Here is a 23,652-nt window from a genome sequence, read left to right as displayed (position 1 = left end):
AGATTTTGGCCAGAGGTTCGCCAAAGGGTCGCCAGAACCCTAATTGACCTGCAATTACAGGTCACCAAAGGGTTAGTAGGTTTAATTGCTCCAGAATAACATGTTTGGGGATTTAATTGTAACTTTCAAAAGTTCAAAGGTCTAATTGACTTCTTACCAAACGTTCGAGATTGCATTTGACCCTTTTTACTTTAAATATACACATTGGACATTGAACTATTCGTGCAATGCACGGGTAGTAACTAGTGCAATAATAAAGGTGGAGGTGTGTTTAATTATCAAGTAATTTCACGGTATGATTTTAATACAATATTAATGATTAACCAACCTTCTAATTAATTATTCACCAATGATCTGTACGTATATCACGCATTTATTATTTGTATTTGTGCTTCTTCTTCAATTCTTACCTAATTTACACCTTATTCATCACACACATGCATATATAAAACCTTCTCCTATACTATTTATTTTTATTTTAAAAAAAAAAAAAAAGAAGAAGAAAGAAATAGGGACATTTTTGTTGCACATCACTTTTTTCTAGACATTAAAAGTTTATAAATGTTTATCCTACGTACTTTTATAAACTCCTACCAAATTGATAAAAGTCTAAAAAAATATTTTTTTAAAAATTAGAAAGATTTTATGAAAGTCATTTAAAATTCATCACTTTAATTGTTTTTTTTAATCACTTTTATTGTTTTTGAAAATCTATTAAAGTCCTTATTGAATACACCTCCCTTAGTAGAATGATACAATTTGTCCTTAATATTTCTAACAAAATGAGATGTACGATTGTATTGAGGTATAAGTATTGTAAAATTTTTAGTATATATAAATTGAATGATATGATACTGGAATTCTATGTTTTTTCTTCTTCTTTTTCCTTTTTTTTTTTTACTCCCAAAAGGTTGAATCCCCAACCCAAAGGCCGATAGATAAAGTATCATGGTAACTCCCTACGCATTTTGAGGGGTTGCCCACACACTACTACTAGTGAGACTCAATCTCTGGTCTTTGCTTCCAAACTTCACTCATATGACCAGTTGAACTGTCTATGTGGACAACTATATGTTTATTTTTTATATATATTATGGTCAACATACCTGATACCTCCTCACACATGACACGTAGACCTTTTAAAATGATTTTATCCGTCTTAATTAATTTAATAATTATGAGAGGGGGAGGGGGAGCAATCATTATTGCATGGACCACGGTTCAAAACACATCAAATACATTATTTTAACACACAAAGTACATTATTCCTACTCATAAAGTACGTTATTATAATTCATAAAAATATATTATTTTACTTTAAAAGGTTCATTATTGTAACACATAAGCGTGTGAAGCATGCTTTTTTTTAACATCAAAACGACGTTATTTTGGACTATGATTGTCCACACGGTTGTGTGAACAATAATAATTTGCCGAGGGGGAGGGGGGTGTTTAATAATTGGGTTTATGATATATTCTGCGAATATTGGATCCAATACGAAGCCACCAACAGCTTCCAAATAGGAAATTATATTATGCAATTCAAACCGAGCGAGCGAGGATTCGTCTCATAATTTCCTTTTAGAAATGACAACCAAATATACACTCACACCAAATGATAGGATTTTGTGTACTGTTTTAGATTGGAGAAGCATCACTCCTTTATTTTATTGTTTTGGATAAAATTATATTAGAAATAATTGTCCCAATTTAGTTAGCTTATCTCACCATATACGACTTCGATTATGCACATATATAGTTTCAAATTTGAAACTTATTTTAAAATTAGTTTTTGGAGAAGCATCACTCCTTTATTTTATTGTTTTGGATAAAATTATATTAGAAATAATTGTCCCAATTTAGTTAGCTTATCTCACCATATACGACTTCGATTATGCACATATATAGTTTCAAATTTGAAACTTATTTTAAAATTAGTTTTTCTATGCGCGATACGCAAAAAATAGGTGCCCAATATTAGTATTTTATACTAAAATTTTAAATTTTAATATAGTAAATAATAATAATAATAATGTAAAATATTTTTATAAATTAGATATTTATATTTAAAAAAATAATTAACATATAACTCTAATATTTAATGTGTATATATTATTATTATTATTGAAGAAGATAAGAAAATATATGGTGGAGGCATGTGCATAGTAACAATAGTGGAAAAAGATAACGGAAGTTATAACGGTAGGGGTATATTTGTCCAAAATATTATGTAGTATAACTTTTATAGCATAATGTACAAAAAAAACTTAACAGAAAAAACAGACATAAATGGGGGGTATAACTTTTATTCACACTTATTATGTTTTTAGATTAGATTAGATTAGAAATTAAATTTCTTTCACTTGAATCACAAGTTATGCATTTCAAATACCATATTTAATCAATGCAACTAATATCGAAAGCTAACCATTCAACTTGTACTAATTTTTCTTCATTAAAATTTGTATAATTCTATATATCTAATTCACAAATAGTTAAATATTTTATAAGTTGTTGTACAAATTATTCCCCGACTAGTTGACATATTGATATTATTTGATCAATTTTAGCAATTTGACTTGGACAAATCACCCCATGAGTATTAACATAAACAACATATTATATTAGCAAATTAGGCTCAATCTGCTACAATCCACAGAGTGTTAAAAATTGTAGTGTTTTAGATTAACGAATTTCACCAACTATTATGTAATGTGATAATACGTCTATTACCATTCAAAATGAGTGGTTAACACAAAGAATCTAAACTCTCACCACCAGAGTTTGAACATATGACTACCCATTTAGAATGGTAACCCAAATGTTATCACACTACGTGGTAGTTGTCACTTACAAGATATACTAGTTGTTTTTATGTCGATGCGCAAAAACATATATATGCCCAATATTTATATTTTAAAAAATAACTAACAAATTCTTACTGATTAAAATCTAAATGAAAAAAAAAATTATTTATTATATTAACCCAATATATAATGTCTACAAATATTATTATCATTAAAGAATATAAGAAAAATATATGGTGGGTGCATGTGCATGGTGAAGTTAATGAAAAAGATAACGGAAATTATAACGGTAAGGGTATTTTTGTCCAAAAAATTATATAGTACAACTCTAAAAACACAATGTACAAAATGGTTAGCACTAAAAACATGAACATAAATTAAGGATATAACTTTGATTGAGACTTATTATATTTTTAAATTAGATAATAATATCTTTGTAAGCCATTTTACTAGGGGTGGGCGTTTCGGGTTTCAGTTCGGTTTTTTCGGTTTTAAAAATTTTAAACTATTCGGTTTAACATTTGGTTTCGGTTCGGTTTGAAACGGTTTGGTTTCGGTTCGGTTTAAGTCTCCAAATTTCAACATTTCCTAATTTTCTGAACATACTATCACATTATCCATATCCAAAATCTAAACATTATATAACAAAATAAAAGTCCAAACATACTACTAAGTACTAATTGTGAGGTAAAGAACAATTGCAGCAAACAACAAAAGCATAAAGTAGAAAACAAGCTATAAAGAAATCAAACATACAAGTGAGAATAGGAATTAAACGACGGACGGAGCACACATCAAGGGACTTAGATTTACTTCTTTATTACTCCGTATTATTTTTATTGTTGGTGTTGTTGTTGTTATTAATATTATTGTTACTATTATTATTATTATTATTATTATTATTATTATTATTATTATTATTATTATTATTAAAACCTAACAAAGTTTAGTTCGGTTCGGTTCAGTTTTTAACCGAATCGTTCGGTTTACAAGAATCCCGAACCGTTCTATTTTGTATTACTAGTTCGGATTGAATCGGTTCGGATCGGTCTGATTCGGTTCGGTTCGGATAAACCGAACCAAATTGCCACCCCTACATTTTACAAGTTAAGAAGTAATAATAAGAGTTAATACCACAAATGATCCTCTGACTATTGGGGTAGTACTCCTTTTAATTCTCGACTTTCAATTCGACCACAAATGGTCTTCTGACTTTCAGTTTTTACAACAAATAGTCATCCATTAAAATTTTTGTTAAATAGGTGTTAAATTTAGGGTATTATCGTCAAATTGATATATATAATGGTCATAAATAAAAATGTTTAGAATTTTTCACCAACAAGCATAATTGAAACAATTAACAAATATAAATACTCCTAAATAAAAAGACAACACACCTTATTTTCATAATTATGCGTACAAAATGAAGATTTAATATTAGAGCTATCTGTTTTAATTTAACCAACAGATTAAAATGGAAGAAATTTTTTTCAAGAACCTTGCTCCCATCGTCTTCATGGTTGTTCATACATGGCCGGTTAATAGTTTTCACTCTTCATTAATCGATCAAACATTTTGTTTGGGACATAACTGAAAGCCGCCACTGTTGAATTAATATAATTAATCAAGTACAAATTGTGAACATTAATCATGAATTTTTATTTAATTTGTTTATTTATGTAATTTGTCACGTCCAATTTGTCTTTATATTTATTAAGTTAATGTTTATTAATGTTTGAAATTAATTATGTTGTCACATAATTCTAAAAAAGAAGTAGTCATAATAATATTAATCAATTTGACGATATTACCCCTAGATTTAATACCTATTTAACAGAAATTTTAACAAAGGACTATTTGTGGTAAAAAATAAAAGTCAGAGGACTGATCGAATTGAAAGTCGAGGACTAAAAGGAGTACTAGCCCAATAGTCAGAGGATCATTTGTGGTATTAACTCTAATAATAAATACTCCGTAATTAACTTCCCAAACATGTTTTAACAAACAATTAGTACTACTGTACACATCGCTGATCAAAACAATTGCCACGATTAGTAATTATTGTATATGAATTAATCCAATCTGTTATCCACACAATCACACCAAACATCCCTGATAGGTAGTAGGGTTTCTCTGCGTCCACTACTATACATGGATGTTTATTTCTCACTAAACTGAAAATGACCAAATCCTTTTGTCAATTGTCACCATCTCCCGGCCTTGCCATACCATATATCAATAATTATTGTAGCAATAATGTACATTCTTTTTTCTTTTTTCTTTTTTCTTTTTCCTTTATCTCTCTCTCAAAATATCTCTCAAGCTCTGAGAAAATATTATTTTTATGTAAATTGGAATTTAAAAATGTGTATATTCGCTGTCTACTGGTTATGGCAAAAACTTTTGTAGATCAAATTTCATTCCTAAGAAACATGCCCAACATATTTGTCTGCAGCCCCACGTCACAATAATTCTCTCTCTCTCTCTCTCTGTGTTTGAGAGCGAGAAGCCGATGAGAATACACAAAACAAAAACATACTCGGCATACTACTGCATTAGGGGTCTGCAAAGTCTGGATACTTTTGGCATTGAATTACTAAAGAAGCGAATAAGTTTATATTTTCTCCTTCTAAATAAAGTAGTATTATATTTATTTTTATTTTTTTTTATACATTAAGTATCTCAAATTAGGTTAGACTAATCCTAAACCACGACTCCTTGAAGGAGATAAATCTAGCTCCATCAGTCTCCAGGCTTCCACCCTTGCATGTATACTTTGGGCACAAGGGGTCTTTGAACCCCACACTGTGTCCTTGGAACAAGACTTTTGGCATTTGGTTCACAAAATGTTAAATTACCTTAGGAATATTAGATTGTTGGGAATGTTAAATTACTGAGAATGTTAGATTCTTGATTAAAATTGAGGTATGTAATTTAATTGACACGAAATGGTGAGCCAATGTTAGTGGGTCGTTTAGGGAGGTGGCCGGATCGGAGACTGGACGGTGGCGGCAGTGTAGGCTCGGAAGAGTTGGTTGACATTGGTAATGGGAGAGAGATTAATGGATAGAATAGACCTAACGCTATCTGATACTAAGTGAAGCTATATTTCTGATATTCATTCATGAACCAATATGATCATACAATAATACGATAACTAGAAGACTTACCAAACTCCTACCGAATGGGTAAGTAGTTAAGTCAAAGCTAACTTTAGCCACATAGAATCTAATATCTCTAACGATAAAAACATATTTGGTTTATGGGTTATCTTTTAGGTTATAATGTTTTTTATTTTACTTTAATACCTTTAACATATGTTTATGCATTTTATAACTTCAAAATTAAAATAAATAAATAAATAAATAAATAAATAAATAAGGCAATTATAACATATATATAAGTACATGATTTAAAAATAATTAACTAAGAGCTTAAACTTGATAAATAAAATTACTTTATAAGTTAACATGACATATAAAAAATAAATTAATATATGTAATTAAAAAATAATTAAATATGATATGTGTAATAACACAACATAAAATATATATTTCATAGTAATTATAATTAAATGGCAAAAGTAGTAAATACGCATGGAAATCGCAAAATACCTATGTGAGGGAATCACATTCCTTCAAAATCTTATGTGGAGGACATATTGTATTCCTATGGGAAAGTTATATTCTCTTAGAAAAATACAATAACTTAATCGAACATGAAAATGTGACATTATATTCCAAAACTCACATTCCATTGATTATGTTATATAACTTGAACCAAACATTTTAAGGTGATCGGTTAAACTAGTTGAGCTAGCCACCTGGAACATTTATTTTCACTTTTACTTGGGTTGAGTTAGCGTATTTTAATTAATCTAAAAAAGTGCACAATTTTTAATTTTTTAAAATTTTTTCTTTTAATAATTATAAATCAGAACAGGGGAAATTTTACTTACAAATACACCAATTATTTTTGCTCTGACAATAGGTTCTAGATTTGTATAGTATATGTATATCAGCCCACCACCCTCCCCCTCTCTCTCTCTCTCTCTCTCTCTCTCTCTCTCTCTGTGACACACAAATACACGAATGCAGGATTGAAGCATGTCATCCTTCATATCATCACTCTCAAGTCCCAAGTAGTTTGCTTTAATTTCCTAAACCCAAGTTTTCTATCTACACCTAAAAGAAATGGCGATGGAAGTTTGTTCGGAGGATCCGAGTTTGGGTTTGAGTCCCAGGATATCTTTCTCCCACGACATTTCTCAAGCCGAAATCGTCCCCGTCGAACAATACGTTCGATCCAGCTCCTCCTCGTCCAGCATGGATTTCGATTTCTGTGTTTTTCGCGAAAGTTTCGACCTCGACTCATCTTCCGCCGACGAGCTTTTCTTCAACGGCAAAATTCTCCCCATTGAGATCAAGCGGAGAATGGGTGGTCCGCCGCGAAAGCAGGACCCACCAAAAGCGCCGCAGCCACCAAAAACTCCTCCTCCGCCGCCGCCGTCGGCGTCGGCGTCGCAAAACCAGGACAAGAAGGAAAATTCCGGCGAAACCAAACCGGAAACGTTAGAATCCTCATCGGACGGGCAAAAGCAGAGCGGTTCCAAGGTTTTCTGGAAATTCAAACGTAGTTCTAGCTTGAATTGCGGGAGTGGGTACGCTAGGACTTTGTGCCCTTTGCCGCTTTTATCCCGGAGCAATTCCACCGGCTCGTCGTCGCCTATCCCGAAAAGAACGCTATCCAGGGATAGCTTTAACCTCAAACACCAATCCCACAAATCTTCTTCGTCTTGCTCTGCTTCTTCAACCAAACACAATTTGTTCTCTGCCTCCAATCATAAGCCTCCTTCGAAGAAATTCCAAGCTAGTTCTAGTTCTTATTCCAGCAATGGGGTTAGGGTTAATCCGGTCTTGAATGTTCCTCCGGCAAATCTCTTTGGTCTAGGTTCCATGTTCTCCCATGGCAAAGATAAGAACAAGAAGAAGTGATTTCCTATTGTTTCAGATTTCTATAAATCCATTATTTTCTCCAAAAGGCTTGTTTTTCTTTCCTCTTCATTTTTGTTTTTTCAACTTGTTTGTGATAAGTTATTGATTAAACTTGGTTTACAAGGTTATAAACTAACGCTTAAATGATGAATTCTCGTATTTTTCATTGCATAATCACTATTATATTTAAAATGTTTCGTGAAATTCTTATTATTATTACTATTTTTTGATACTTAAGTAATTTCAGTTTCGTCCGACTCATTTTTTCCTCCGTCACCTTCAATCGTGATATATGACATTAAGTGAAGCGATAAACCTCTATGGACTTTGTGAAATTATTTGACAGATGTGAATATGGTGTCTTATATTTGATATTGCTTTTTACATTTATTTGACATGCCATTTTCTAACACTAGATAAAATGCTTACTTATAGTAAAGTTGTAAAAGTTTTTAAATATTCGGTTAGCTTAATATATAATTATTCGTATATTATTATAACACACAAATACAAACATACACAATACCTATATATATGATTAATGTTATTAAGAATAATATAATGTAAAAATTATAAAATATTTGACACAATCTAATAACAAGACGAGGATATACAATAATTGGAGGTATATTATTATAACATGATCATTGTTATTAGGCCGGGACAATAATAGAAGGGATTTTGAGGGTGACTTAGCGTCTACCAAATTGTTTAGAAAAGAAGAAAAGGAAAAGGAAAAAATGGGGCTGATATATTGGGGCCAAGGGCAATGCATGGCACATGCTTATTTTTTGAATTGTAAGGAGCTTGACATTGCATTCACATTATTAAGTGTTATGGATCTGACATAGCTTTCGGTTGCCTAACACACACATGCATGTTTGTATGTTGTTGTTGGGTTTTTGGTTAAATGGAACCCAGGATTAGGACAAGAGGGGAGGGGAGTGTGGCAATTGGCTGCATCAGCAATGAGTAAAGTGCATGTATTGCACAGAGAATAAGATCAGTTTGCACAGTAAACCTTTTTAGTTGGTTCTGAATTGCCTTCTCTGCAAATGTTCAGACAAAGTCAGGTGTCAGGAATGGTTTAGTGGATTATGGCTCCCACTCCATGAGTTACAAACTTTGTAATTTTTCTACCTAAGCTAGGACCCTAACTAGTTGCAACTTCAAGATTGAATTTCCAACTCCAAGAACCTCACATCTCGATTCGATAGTATTTGAGAAAATATAAATCACGGTCACGGTGATTCAATGGCTCAGCAACTAGGATCAAATATCGGTACATACAAAGATCTGTCCACTTTAAACATAATTCCTACACACACTACTGTTATAAAAAACTGAACTTTGATCTTTTCTCTCAAATCCTGCCTATTGAACCATTCATTAGCTAGTTAGCTGCAACTTGATGGCTTGGTTGGTTGTAAATGGTTCAATGCCCATAACTCACTATCCTCCGTTAGCTAACTTGATCGCTTGCTTGGTTGTAAATGGTTCAATGCCCATAACTCACTATCCTCGTCATCAACCACATTCATCAACCTTCTAGCTAATTCCATCTTTCAAATTGTTATTATTTTCCTTCTTTAATTTTGGCTTGTGATATGTACAAATTAAAAGAATGCGATTTTAGTATGTCTTTCATCTATGTTTGACTAGTCGTTCTAGTCTTTATGTTTTAAAATTATAAATTAAGATACACGTTTACCATTACAATAAATTTGCGATTTTAATGCCTATAAAAAATTATCCATCAACCTTCGTTATACGTAGTAATTTTTAAATAAGAAAGACATGTTTGAATCTATTTGCAACAGCATTTAATGATCAAAATATATCATAAATCAATTTATAGGAGTATTCGACTTTGCATAAATATGCTTAATAAACCAATTAAATGAAAATTAAATGAGGATGGTCTTAGCTAGGGGTATCAATGCGGCTAGCCCGTCTAACGCGGGTTGTAATTTTTGCAGGTCGACCAATAAAGCCCACGGACTATAATTCTTCAACCCTAGTCCACCTCATGAAGGTCATCTTCAATAAAGCCTGTGGACTATATAGTGGGCCTCGCAGACCATCTTCAAAGATTTTAAAATTCTATTATAATATTTTATGTATTGATTATATTCTAATAATATAACCTAAATGATATTAGATTTTTTTATGTTTAGAAATTATACAATTTTAATTTTAATTAATTAATTAATTATATATATAGTGGGCCTCGCAGACCATCTTCAAAGATTTTAAAATTCTATTATAATATTTTTATGTATTGATTATATTCTAATAATATATGATATTAGATTTTTTTATGTTTAGAAATTATACAATTTTAATTTTAATTAATTAATTATATATATATATAGTGGGCCTCGCAGACTAGTTTTTTTTTTTTTGGTAAGACTAGTTAAAACTTCTTCAAATTAAAATTTCTTTGCATGCATTTGTTCAAATTTCTAGTTTAATGTTCAAATCAAGAGCAGTTGGCCCGTGTGAGTTAAAATCGTAAAAAATAAATTCATATCTCACTTAGTTATTTTATTATAATGTATCTGCTTAAAGAGTAAGATTTATGAATTATGAGGAAATATTGTATTTGATTTATTTCTATAAATTTAAACATGTTTAACCAACTTGTTTTATGTACTAAAAAAAAAAAAAAAAAACTTGTTTTATTTTTAACATGTTCCACGAATATTCCATCCAATTGCTGTCTGCCACAAATAATTATTGTAAATTAAAATCTCATGGGGTGCTTAGACTGCTTACTATTCTGGCCATATTTTTACTGTAAATTTGTACACACTTAATTTAAGCCATCTCCAAAGAAGGCGGTACGTAAACACCATTTTGATGAAAGATTTGGCAAAAACTGATCTTTAATGAAGGCGCCAAATCATACACTAAAATGGCGTTGATGAACAATGCAGCGCCAACGCCATATATAGCGCTGCATTGTTCATCAATGTCATTTTGGTGTTACGTTGTAATGTTTGTTTCCTATTTTCCCCCTCCTTTTTTTTTATGTATTCATTTTATATCCTTATTTTGTTTTTTTTGGTTATGCATTTACATATTTTGTTAAATACTTAAACATAAAATTTGTATTATTAAAAATAAATCATATATACCATTTGAAAGATATGATTAAAACAAGACTAATATTAAATATATATTAATTAAAATCTAATTACATAAAGACTAACTTCAACAAAATTAAATTGAGTACATCCAAAATTAATCTAAGCATATTGATTAAATTGACTACTTGATTCAATCCCTCCTCTATATGGTTGATCATTAACTCTCTTTAATTTGCAAAATTCTTAGTTGATCATGTCTAATAGACTCACGCAGTATTGGATATTTGATGGAATCTAAATCTATGTGTAAGATTTTATTCTCTTCTCAACTATCTTTGCTCTCTTCTTGTTGTTATGCCAACTCTACTTTCCTTACTATAGTATGCAATCTAATCTTTTAACGACCGAAACACATTTTTTTTTTCGAGTAGATCTTGAGTTTGTTGAAAGTTTGGAGCATTCATTTGATGTATATATGTGTTGATTCTATATAATGGATTTTAAAAATTCGCTATATTCTTCATTGAGTTGATTATTATTTTTCCTTCTTCCTCTGGTAGGACATTCGCTGTAGAGTTGTTGTTATTACTCAAGTCTTGACTTTCAAAAATCATTGTTTAAATCAACACAAATGAGCCTATTCACTTATAGGCTCTATAGGATTGTGATTGTGATGTTCAATGTCGGTACTTTGCTTTCAACTTCCAACACTTTGTTCTCAACTTGGTGTGACACTAAATTTCTCTAAGCCTTTTAAGGATAGTCTATACGTGATTAAATTTAAATCCCTTTCAAATTTTAGCATTTTGTATCCATGAATCTTTTGCTCTATCAAGTTGTTATTAAACCACAAATATAAGCAAGTAAATAAGACAGATGTAAAAAGTAGTCATGATTTCAGCAAGTGAATAAAAAAAATGCACAATGTACTCACAATATCTTGTTCATGTGTACCACTTAGGTTCATACTTTCAAATTGTTGAATGTATCCTCTTAATTTCACTACAGCTGCCATTATAGTTTGCATATGAGTTTGAAGAGTGTTAGACAAGTATGTGGCTCAAGTATGTGGCTCAAATTAACCCTGGAACATTTCTACACCATTTCTCCTATTTTTGCTCCACTCCTCCACGTCGCATGGTTTATCCTCAATGTGCATGCCGCAACTGATGCAACTGCCACACATCCTTGCCGAATTATTCTCTTAGTTTCAATGTATAAATAGGTTGCTTATTTGCTTTGTAATTTGCACATCAATTCAATTGAATTCTTTTCTTCCTTCTTAATTTGTTCTCACGTAGCATAGATATATATATATATTATTCCTTTGTAATCTCTTTTAGAGATTAACTAATATATATATATTATTATATTTTTCCACTTAATTAATTCATTTGTTGTTTCAATATTTGTCCCTATTTAACTTCTATCATTCTCAATTTTCGATTATTCGCTTTCGCATTATTCCGCTATATTCCTAACAAAGAGATTTTCAAGGTCGAGTATTACCAATGTGTGATGGTAGCAATTGATGATACTCTCTCCCAAGTGTGCAAAATTGATGGGTTTAGAATGTACTTATTGTGTTTGTTTTTATTTTATTAATCTGAAATCTAAGCGAATTAAGATTTCAAATTAAATTAAAAATTCTACACATCTGAACTGGTCCGATGCAGACTAGGCCCTTACTTCTAAGACTCAATTCCAATAGCATTTACAAGTTCATACCAAGTTGTAGTTGTAAAACCAGAGCACAAAACTTTAATGGAGAAATAAATTGGTGTTTTAACATATAGTCAATTAAAAATGTTTCAAGTAATGTTCAAGAAAGAGATGTGCTAATTGAGAATATTGCAAAGTCATGAATATATGTTCAATATGGAGATGCCAAAATCACAAAGCTAGCTAGCGTACAATTATGCTAGACATTATAAGAGACAAGAAGTAAGTCAATCCATTGCAATATTAGAAGTAATTGAGTTTTATCAATTTGTTAATCCGTCATTCATACTCTCCTTGATAAAAGAATAGAAGTTCAACAAAACTCTCTTCACACTAGTTAAAACTTCCTCAAATTAAGATTTCTTCATATGCATGCATTAGTTCAAATTTCTAATTTAATGTTCAAGAGTGGTTGGTCTGTATGAGTTAAAATTGTAAAAAGTAAATTCATATCTCACTTAATTATTAGTTATTTTATTATAGTGTATTTGTTTAAATAGTGAGATTTATAAGAAAATATTATATTTCTGATAAATTTAAACATGTTTAACCAACTTGTGTTGTCTGACACATGTTCCACTAATATTCCAATTGCTATGTCTGCTATTGTAAATTAATTACTGTTCTGACCATATTGTTACTGTAAATTAGTACACCTTTACAGATCTACCTAGCTGTGTGGCAAAACCCAGGCCAACAGATTTTGAGTTCCACTATATATATATTCCTTCATTGGTTGTACAGTTGTACTACCATACAAAACATTATCTGATCATTTCCCCACCAAAGCCTGCTAGTGGACAACGTTGTTGATTGCTAACAACACCTCTCTATAAATCCCGTGCTCCCACCCAAAATTTGTTACTTTTCAAACAGTGCCGCCGCAACGCTGCCGGCTCTCATGGCATTTTCCACTCGTCTTTTCATCTTTGGCTCTCACTCGGCACAGGTTTTCACAGTAGAGCTGCGTGATGTTAGGAATGCTTTACAGGTTTGTTGTTTAATTTGCTCTCTCATTCTTGACAAATTAATTACAATTAAGTTGAATACTACGTAGTATGTATATACTTTGGTTCTCTTTCTTTATCTATTTATTGTGAAATTGAGGTTAATTGGTTGGTTGCTTAAGTGCAACCTCAAAATGCCCATCAATATCATGCTTTGGGCATTCCAACACGAAACGTAGTTAGCAGTAATCTCTTAGCTTAACTTCAAGCATCGTAACACCATAGCTTCAAGCATGTCTTTATCTAAAACCATAGTTAATCAAAACCCATCCTTTTTGTTGGGCCGAGACTTAAAAGGTCAAGTTCAGCACCCACTATTACGAAATGTAAGGCTATTAAGTTGGTAGTTGCATGTTCGCTACTAGCTATAAATTTTGACGTAATGATAAATGTTTAATCTTAACAAATAGTATGACTCGTACTGGTAAACGTTTGATAATAACAAGCTAGCTCCAGCATATGTAATTTGTTCTTGCTGGCCTTACAAGGTTTGTATTAATCTGCAGACTCTATTTCTTGGTTGCCTCATTTTATTGTGTGCACTGGCAACAAACATTAGCTGCTCAGATTCAACGACCTTAAAAATCTCGAAGATGTCAATCGAAAACGCCTTCCGGCTTCCTTCTCCGCTGCCCCAATGGCCACCGGGAACTGGTTTCGGCGGCGGAACGATTGACCTGGGGGGATTATTGGTGTCACAAGTATCAACCTTTACTAAAATCTGGGCGGCCCAAGAAGGCGGACCTGACGGAATGGGGGCCACCTTTTTCGAGCCGTCCGCCGTACCAGACGGATTCCACGTGCTCGGACATTACGGCCAACCCAATAACGCGCCACTTTTCGGGTGGGTCCTGGTGGCGAAAGACGTCACAAACGGCGGCCGAGCGGCTTTACAGACGCCGGTGGACTACACCCTTGTTTGGAGTAGCGAAAACGCCAAGATTAAGCAGGACGGCGCCGTTTATATCTGGGCGCCGGTGCCCTCCGACGGGTATAAACCCGTCGGTCACGTCGTTACCGCCTCTCCTCAGAAACCCCCTCTCGACAAAATCCGATGCGTTCGCGTGGATTTCACCGACGTCTCGGAAACCGAGGATTGGATCTGGGGAACAAACGGGCTCAACGTTTACTCTTCCCGCCCGAAAAACAGGGGAACTAAAGATTCCGGTGTAAGCACAGGCACATTTCTCGCCGGAGATTCCGTCCCATCTTGTCTCAAGAATCTTAACACCCCCAACCCATCTTCAATGCCCAATCTACCCCAAATCAAATCTCTCCTCCAAACCTACTCCCCATGGATTTACTTTCACCCCGACGAAGAATTCCTCCCTTCTTCCGTCCCCTGGTTTTTCAAAAACGGCGCGTTACTCTACACCAAAGGCCAAGAATCTTCGCCGGCGCCTATCGAACAAACCGGCGCGAATCTCCCGCAAGGCGGCAACAGCGACGGGGCGTACTGGCTGGACCTCCCGACCAACGACGCAGACAAAGACAGAGTTAAGAAAGGAAACCTTCAAGATTGCACGTGTTACGTTCACGTTAAGCCGATGTTGGGTGCGACGTTTACGGACATTGCGTTGTGGATGTTTTACCCGTTTAACGGTCCGGCCAGGGCGAAAGTGGAATTCCTGACGATAAAACTGGGGAAGATCGGAGAACACGTCGGAGATTGGGAGCATGTGACGTTGAGGATCAGCAACTTTAATGGGGAATTGAAAAGGGTGTATTTCTCAGAGCATAGTAGAGGAATGTGGGTGAGTGCCTCTCAGGTTGAGTTCCAAAATGGGAACAAGCCGGTTGTCTATTCATCTTTGCACGGCCACGCAGCTTATCCCGCACCTGGACTGGTATTGCAAGGAAGCAAAGTCATAGGTAATGGTTCCAAGAGATTAGTTAGTCCAACTTATGATATTATTATTAATATCAAATACTTATCACTTGACCAAAAGTTATAGTAGAGTGCTGAACTTGAGTCCTTCATCCATGAGTTGTTATGCCGTGGACCCTAAGGTGGACTACATTTACATACACTATACTCTACATTCACACTTTGTAAACTCCACATTCACACATTACAGGATTATATGTTTAGTAATGCTAAGTACCTTGTGGTCTAATGGCATCACCTTACCATTCCAAATGGAAGGTCTCAGGTTCGAGTCTCATCCCAATCAAGGATGTTGGCATTATCATGTTGTTTGAGCAAAAAAATGTTTAGTAAAAAAAGAAGACAAAAACGACATAGTTTGGATCCAGGTCCACAATCTTTTGACCTTGCACCAGTCAACCTTAATTGGATAGTGGACTTAACCCTTCAGAGTAGGGATGTAAATGTTGGCCCGCAAAATTGCGGGCCCACGAGCCTCACAGGCTTTGGCTCTCGCGTGTTAGCAAGCTACGTGGGCCACAAGCCGCAGCAGATTACTCAAGAAAACACAACAAAATTTAATGTTATTTAAGTTAAATTATTAGAATATAGAATAAAAGTATAATAAATTTTTTTAAAAATTTGAAAGTTGGCTCGCAGGCTGACCTACGAAACTCGCGAGCCCGCATAAGGCGGGCTAGGGCTGCGTAATCCTAGCCCGTGAGTTTTGAGAGTCGACCTGTAAAGGCCCGCGAATAACAAAGTCTATTGTGGGACGGGCCTAATGGGATAGGTCAGCCCGCATTGAGAGTTTCCCTACTTCATAGGTTTTCATTAAACTATCTCCTAACCAGTGCTGGACTTGATCTTTCAGGTCTCAGCAGAACAATTATAAATTCATTTCTTTTTGGTTCAACAGGTATAAGGAACGACACGGAGAAAGGGAACACGGTGATGGATACGGGGGCGAGTTTTTCTATAGTGTCAGCAGAGTATTTAGGGTCTGTAGTTACAGAGCCGCCATGGTTGAACTACGCTAGAGAATGGGGTCCAAAGATCAACTACGATATTGCCAAGGAGCTGAAGAAGGTGGAGAGGTTCATGCCAGGGAAGCTGAAAGCTGAACTGGAGAAAGTCGTTAGAAGCCTTCCTAATGAGGTTTTGGGCGAGGAAGGACCGACTGGTCCTAAATGGAAAGACAGTTGGAGTGGAGATGAAAGGAGTTAGACCCATTAACACAATTAAATAAATAAATCCTATTCACTAATTATCCTGAATTAGTTGATCCCAATTTGCTTAAAATAAATATATACATATTTTTAATTGCTAATCCATTATTATTCCACTTAAAAATTTCTAATGTTTTATTCAGTGGTCATGATTTGGGGATCCACTGATTAATATATTTATTATTTTAATAAGCTTATTTTATTACAGTAAGTATTTGTATTATTGATTTTTAGTGATTAAATTATTAGGCATATTACGCATACCATATTGGTTTGATATTCTCTTACGTACAAATATCTTAATGTTAACCAACATGGTTGGCGTGGTGGTTCAGCACTTCGTCCCTTAAGCATGAGGTTGGGGGCTACCACTTAGTGTGCTGACCGTTGGGACGAAGGTTAGTCTTCTAGCTGTCGGCTGGAGGGATACCGGGGGAAAAACCAAAAAAAAAAAAAAAAAAAACAAAACAAATATCTTAATGACTTAGGTGTGTTTGGAAAGCAGGAAAATAACTTCTAGAAAAATAAGTCATTTTTTCGGAAAATGAATAGATATGTATAATTATATATTTTTATTATTTTATTTAAAATATAAAAATATAAACAAACAATATTTTTAATTTATATTAAAAAAAAAAAACACCTCCGGTTTTCGCCGGAAACCAGAGCATAGTGCTCTCGTTTCTGGCGGGACGAAAACCATACCATGGTTTCTGCTGGAAACCTTTGGGCGGTGAAGGCAGAAAATATCCACCCAAATTAGGCGAAAGTCATTTTTCGCCATTTGAGACTTATTTCCCCAGTCAACGGAAAACATTTTCCGTTGACTGGGTTTTCCAGCTGTAGCCAAACACTAAAAGTTCGGAAATCATTTTCAGGACTTCCAAACACACCCTTAATATGCATACCAGAATTAAATATTCTAAAGTTTGCTTAACTCTCGAGTTTTGTTTGAAATAATAATTGACTTTGCAATTTATGTTAATTGGATTTCTACACAAATTAAAATGTTAGTTACATATGGGGTTTACTCTACATTATTTTACTTCTTTATATGTTTAGTTAGTTTAGTTACGAACACTAGTACAAATTAAAGGAAAAAAATTAATTAGACATATATATACACAGAGACACGAGTTATATATAATTTTGTTTGTGGTAAAAATTAAATTAGAAATCAAACTAAAACTTTATGTCTGTCAAGTCAATAATTCTAATTAACTTGACTAAAATTGTCCACTTAAATTCATAAACTCTTTGCTCCCATAGATTCATAAACTCTTGACATTACATGTTCCTGTCATACAGATGTACAAAAACACATTGTCATTTATAACAAACAGGTATGATCAAATGCATACTATGGGGAGACTTAATCAATATTTACAATTTAATTTTTGTGACATTTAATCTAATACTAGTGTTTTTTGAATAAAATTTATATATTTGAAATTGAGTTAATACCTAAAATGGTTATGACTATGCTAATTTTTTTCGATTTTGTTCGAGCATCCACAATAGTGGATTTTAGGACTTTTTGTGGGGCCTTGTGTGATGTGGAGACAAGAGAAATATGAGAGAGAAGATTTGTGATAACAAGATAAGAACATTGTTTTTTTTTTTTGTCTCCAAAGTGGAAGCCACCCAAAAACTAACTCCCCCTAGTCTTGCGTGAGGCACACCACACGTACCCAGTCGGGTGCATGCACTCCACGAGCCCAATGGGCGCGTTAATCTTTCACACCTTTTTTTTTTTTCTTTTTTCTTTTTCCCTTCATTATCATATTCTCTTTTCTAGTCATACTTACAAAAATTTCTCAAAATTTATGCCTATTATCCTATTGGGGATGCTTTAAATGATTTGTGTGACCTAATTTAGTCTAAACTTGTGTGTTTTTTGCTCAATGTACTCCTCCGTTTGCATTTCCATCCAATTACTATTAAACCGAAGAATATTTTGGTAATTGTATGACTTTATTTCTTAATCATCTTTTTCGGTTATGTTCAAAAAAAAAAAAATCATCTTTTTCGGCATCATCTTTCCACAAAACTTAATATTGTTCATATCAAAATATTATACTATTTTACAATATAATATAAAAGTTCAATTTTAAATTTAAATAAAATATTGAATTAGATTCTTTGTGGTAAGAAAATATACTATACCGGATTACAGTCTATGCGAACTTGCAAAGTACTTCAATTCTTAAAAAAAAATTGTTTTCAAAAAAAAAATGTTAATTAAAAGTTTTTAAAAAAGTAATTAGAAACGGTCTAATAATACAAGGGAGAAGAAGAACTCCATTATCATCTTCATTTTCACCTCCACTACCTTGAAATCCTCAAAAGAAACCCATCTGCTGAAAAGATCCGCATGATTATTCTCTTTCTTTTTTACTGTGGTTTGATGCAGTGCGGTGTCTGTGTTTTTACCCTGTGAACTTTTCTTGTGAAAGTCTCTTACCTTTATTCGGCATTGCACATTTGCACCGACACATCTATTTCCGGCAAGTATTCTTACTTCTTCAGTTCCATTTCTTGTCCTGCCATGAAATGTGGCTTCTTCAAGAGATATAAGACAAAGGGGTTTTGTAAATTTTCGAAATTTAGATCGATGGGTCGGTGGGATATGGTTCACTAGTGCTATTCGTGAGTGTATCGTATCAGAAGAAATTTAAGTTTATTTTGCATTTTTTGGTGAGAAATGAGTGATAGAGGAGGAATGGCTGCTTCATCCTTAGCTGTAACAGAGAGGAAACCTCAGAGGACCGGCGGCTATACCGGAATTTTCTTTCAGTTGTTCGATTGGAACCGTAGATTCGCCAAGAAAAAGCTGTTTTCCAAGAAGCTACTTTCACCAGGTTGCCTATTTTAACTCTTTTTTTTTTTTCCTTAATAGTTCATGTATTTAATGTATTATTCTGTAACTATGTATAAGAATTAGAAACCTTTGTTTTTTTCGTTTATGTGTATGTTGCATTACCTTAGTTCGGTCGAAACAAGGCTCAAAGAAGTTTGGAGAGGACAAGAAGCAAGCAAAGCATCGATTGGTATGCACTTTATGAGCTAATTTTGAAAGCATAGAATTGATTCGGGCTCTGTTTGACCTAACTTATTTTGAAACGCTACTAAAATAAACTATTATTTTAAACTAGACAAATTTTATAGCTTATTTGTAACTTAAAATGAGCTATAAGCTCTAAAATAAACTCTACCAAACAGAGCTCTGTAGTGTCTTTAGTTTTGGAGTCTAATGGAGTATGAATGATATATATAGATTGCTGATGAGAACAGTGGGGGCTTTCCTAATGTTAAAAACAACATGGTTTGTGAGAAGAAGCCTGATATGAGATCTCCCGGATTGGTTGCTAGGCTCATGGGGCTGGAATCTATGCCAGTATTGCCACGGGATAGGCCAAAGAAGGTGTCGTTGGATGGAACTGGGTGTGGTAAAGGAGAGAAACTTGGTAATGATACAGACAAGTCTGAAGGGGAAGAGCGAAAGTTTGGAAAAATGGGGGCGAAGCAAGAATTTAGGCCTCGGAAGTTTGACAATATGGGACCGAGTGAGAGACAGCAGGTTACTAGATTTGGAACTGAGGTGTTGCAAATAAAGAGTATGTTATCGCAACCTAGGAAGAACCAAGCAAAGCTTGCTTCTCCCGTAGTAATTCCTAGAAATGTGTCAGCAAGAAATGCATCTTGGTTGGCGGGTGCTGCAGCTAGGATTTTGGAGCCCGGGCTGCAGAGGAGTAGGACGAAAACTGCGCTACCTTACACGAACACTTTGCATCGACCTAAGCAAGAGGTAGTGTCGGAGGAGGCAACAGATTTAGCACCAGACGTTTCAGACTGCTCTATGCACTCTATGGGCTATTCCAACACAGCGAAACATTCATGTAAAAATTGTGGTAATTCTCTTGACATTATTGACTACAGAGCAGATCGAGAAGAAGAACCATCCACAATTCATTCACCTGTTTCAAATTGCACCGAACGTCATCAAGTTTCAAAAAGAAGTATGCCAAGAGGACACATGTTTTCCACTCAAGAACAAAATGGAAGGCAGTGCCCTCTGTATTCTGCTGCGGTAGTAATGGATGTATCGTACTCTACAGAACCCGAATTCAAGAAGAAACCGACTAACAGAGGTCTAACACCAGGGCATTTGACCAGCCAAGGGCGGAAGTTACCAAATAATGGTTCACCTCTTGGCCTAATGCACAACACTCAAAAACAAAACCAATTGTTGCCAGGAAGAGATATAGTTCCTCCAAGGTTGCAATCAAGGAGTTTGCAGAGCAAAAGAGTACCCTCAACGGCTAAAGCCATCAATGAGACAACAAATTTTGTTGCAATGAACAAAAGCTTAAGTGGACAGATCCGAACGATAGTGCCAACAAGAGCAGATATCTATAATTTTGAAACAGAGAGAAGATTTCATAATAGAAGTGATTCCTTGTCAACAGTTCAAAAGAGAAGGTTAATGAATACTAGAGAAGATGGAAGATTTTCCTTGTTAAAAGAATCTAGTGGTGGTTCCAATTCAATGAGGCAAAAGGAAATTGTACATCCTACACGTCCTATCAATCGGTCTTGTACTGAAAGTAAATTGGCACATCCACAAGAACCTAGTGAAATTTGCAGTAGACACAAAGGCAGTGACAATAAATCTCCAGTAAAACAGAAGACTAGGATGCATGCTGAAGTTATGGGAAAGATGACCAGAAATAACTCATGTTCTGATAGTACTCCTGGAAAATTGATAATGAAGGAAAGTAATGGTAGTAAATGCTCTCGTAAACCCTTTGCTTTGAGGGGAGACAGATTGGGTGAAATTCTGGAGCAGAAGCTGAAGGAACTGACTTGCCATGAGGATGAGTTTGCTGCAGGAGTCACTACACCAAGAAAAACTACTGCTACGATTCTTCAGGAACTAATTTCGGCATTAACAGAAGAGACACAAATTCACTGCGATGATTTTTCGGATAAACCTAACAGGAAAAGTGGTCTTAGTCATCCTACAAACATGTCACATGAAAATACTTCCGGAAAAGTCCAGGTGAGTCTTGTTCTTAGGTTACTGCCTTGACTTTACGAACTGAATTTATTAAGCCTTTCAATATGACTTTGATTGTAGGTGGACTATAAGCACTCAAAAGTTTAGGGTCTTTTTACCTCGTGACTGTAGCACTAATGGATATGATATAATGATATTCAGAAATACATATGTGATATGACCACCGTGATATTAAAATTAATCACAAAAGTTAAGGGTCATGTGTGTTAGATATGGGAAACACTTTGCTTCAGTTGCTTATCTTTTCTTTTCCTTTTTCCCTTTTTTGTTTTTGTTTTTCAAAAGAACTCCATATATTACCAAATGATGTGACCTAAAAGTATTCGTTATAATTTATAAATTGCTGGAACTGGATATCATTGAAATTCAAACTTAAAACTATACACGCGACCCTAGAGATTTTGTTAATGGTATTGATGGATTAGTCAGTTCATATTTCAGTACTACTGTACTAGTTATAACTCATACAGCTTTTCAAATATTTGATTCTTTGTGTGTGCCCAGGCCAAAGAGAAGTCAGCCACAGATTCTCGTGATATTGATCACTTCAGCCCGGGAACTGTTCTTGAAGATCCATATTCTTCAAATGACAGTTGCTTCTCCAGCAGTCTCGATGAATGTTCAAGTACAAACCGTTCTTCATATTTGCAATATTTAAAGATTCTATACCTCACCATTATAAAGTCTAACTTTTGCCATGTTTCATTTCTAGGGGATAAATTGATTGTTGAATCTGTAGATTTCTACTACGAAGAATCACGTTCATCAGATCCCAAGGCAGATCATCTGGTCTCCGCAGCCCATTCAACCACAGGGAATAGCTGTGAAGTACTGGTTGCTGACCTTGTTAACAATATTCCCGAAGTTCTACAAAAAATCAATCTAGCTCACGGGCATTTGAAAGGGAGCAAGCTAAGCCATGCAAAGGAGGTACTTTTGAACGCTGAACTAATGCTTGGAAATGCAGCTTGGTGTAATCATGCTATAGATAAAGGCTTTTCTGTAACACGCTTTCTCATTTATGAACTCGAAACGCTGGAAAATGCTATATGTATGAGCTTCAACGCCTTTCTTGGTTTTGAGGATGCCAAACAGGAGGACCGACTTAGAGTGTTTATGTTCGATTATGTACTAGAGTATCTAGACTCAAAATTTAGTCGATACTCTGAATCGGGTTTCAGAGCCTGGACCAATCTACTGCCTTGTCTGAACACAGAGATGCTGGTATCTGAGATACTGAAGGAGTTGAAAATGTGGATGGCATTAGCTGGGTTGATCCCTGATGAACTAATAGAATGGGAGATGAGTCATTCTTTGGGTAAATGGACTGACTTTGAGATTGAATTATATGAGAATGGTGTTGAAATTGATAGGGATATCCTCCATAGTTTGGTAGATGAAGTTGTATTAGACCTTTGTCTTGCACTCTGAGCCAGCTTCAAGTGTACAAATTTTAATTACTTTGATTTGATATTTATTTAATTTATTAACTTTAGTTGTTTTACTTGCCCATTTTGCATTATAAGCTTGAATGTTGTCAGTGGTCATATTGAGTAATGGACGGTAAAGAAAAGCAACATGTTCAAAGCAGGCTGATGTCTTTTCTTTTTTTTTTTTTTTTCAAAATAATTTAGTTAATAACAATATTTTTATAAAATAATTTACAAATGTTGGGAAAATTGGCTTAAAATAGCTTTTAGAGGGGTCATTTTGTGGTATAATTTTTTGGTGAGGTCTACTCATGATTTGGGTTGTTTAAAGTGGATTTGAGTTTTCTCAAGTAAGAGGTTTAAATTGATATATTATATATGCTTGCAATAGATAATTTGTGAATGAGAAATTGATTTTTAAAAT

The 23,652-nt window shown here is 34.2% G+C and overlaps 3 protein-coding genes across 3 annotated transcripts; all 3 read left to right on the top strand.

The window, feature by feature from the left end:
• Positions 1-6,809: 6,809 nt before the first annotated feature.
• Positions 6,810-7,967, top strand: LOC116020707. Its single transcript, XM_031261202.1, has one exon. The coding sequence runs from the start codon at positions 7,001-7,003 to the stop codon at positions 7,799-7,801; it is 801 nt and encodes a 266-aa protein (XP_031117062.1). The 5' UTR covers positions 6,810-7,000; the 3' UTR covers positions 7,802-7,967.
• A 5,490-nt stretch (positions 7,968-13,457) lies between these two features.
• LOC116018859 lies at positions 13,458-16,817 on the top strand. Its single transcript, XM_031258876.1, has 3 exons — positions 13,458-13,606; positions 14,129-15,494; positions 16,409-16,817. The coding sequence occupies exons 1-3, from the start codon at positions 13,517-13,519 to the stop codon at positions 16,714-16,716; spliced, it is 1,764 nt and encodes a 587-aa protein (XP_031114736.1). The 5' UTR covers positions 13,458-13,516; the 3' UTR covers positions 16,717-16,817.
• A 2,222-nt stretch (positions 16,818-19,039) lies between these two features.
• On the top strand, positions 19,040-23,282 carry LOC116019347. The gene is made up of 5 exons (XM_031259517.1): positions 19,040-19,579; positions 19,707-19,768; positions 19,996-21,780; positions 22,303-22,423; positions 22,511-23,282. Exons 1-5 carry the CDS (start codon positions 19,423-19,425, stop codon positions 23,227-23,229), a joined length of 2,844 nt encoding a protein of 947 aa, XP_031115377.1. The 5' UTR covers positions 19,040-19,422; the 3' UTR covers positions 23,230-23,282.
• Positions 23,283-23,652: the final 370 nt, after the last annotated feature.

Source organism: Ipomoea triloba, chromosome 5 (assembly GCF_003576645.1).
Source record: "Ipomoea triloba cultivar NCNSP0323 chromosome 5, ASM357664v1".
NCBI lineage: Eukaryota > Viridiplantae > Streptophyta > Magnoliopsida > Solanales > Convolvulaceae > Ipomoea > Ipomoea triloba.
Note: the sequence above shows the minus strand (reverse complement) of the source record. Positions and strands in the feature narration are given on the sequence as shown.

Excerpts from the sequence above, each read along its gene's own strand:
- LOC116018859 (XM_031258876.1), top strand. The coding sequence starts at position 13,517 with ATGGCATTTTCCACTCGTCTTTTCATCTTTGGCTCTCACTCGGCACAG. Across the intron at positions 13,607-14,128 it reads ATGTTAGGAATGCTTTACAG|ACTCTATTTCTTGGTTGCCT; the intron begins GTTTGTTGTTTA and ends ATTAATCTGCAG. Across the intron at positions 15,495-16,408 it reads GCAAGGAAGCAAAGTCATAG|GTATAAGGAACGACACGGAG; the intron begins GTAATGGTTCCA and ends TTGGTTCAACAG.
- LOC116020707 (XM_031261202.1), top strand. The coding sequence starts at position 7,001 with ATGGCGATGGAAGTTTGTTCGGAGGATCCGAGTTTGGGTTTGAGTCCC.
- LOC116019347 (XM_031259517.1), top strand. The coding sequence starts at position 19,423 with ATGAGTGATAGAGGAGGAATGGCTGCTTCATCCTTAGCTGTAACAGAG. Across the intron at positions 19,580-19,706 it reads CAAGAAGCTACTTTCACCAG|TTCGGTCGAAACAAGGCTCA; the intron begins GTTGCCTATTTT and ends GCATTACCTTAG. Across the intron at positions 22,424-22,510 it reads CAGTCTCGATGAATGTTCAA|GGGATAAATTGATTGTTGAA; the intron begins GTACAAACCGTT and ends TTTCATTTCTAG.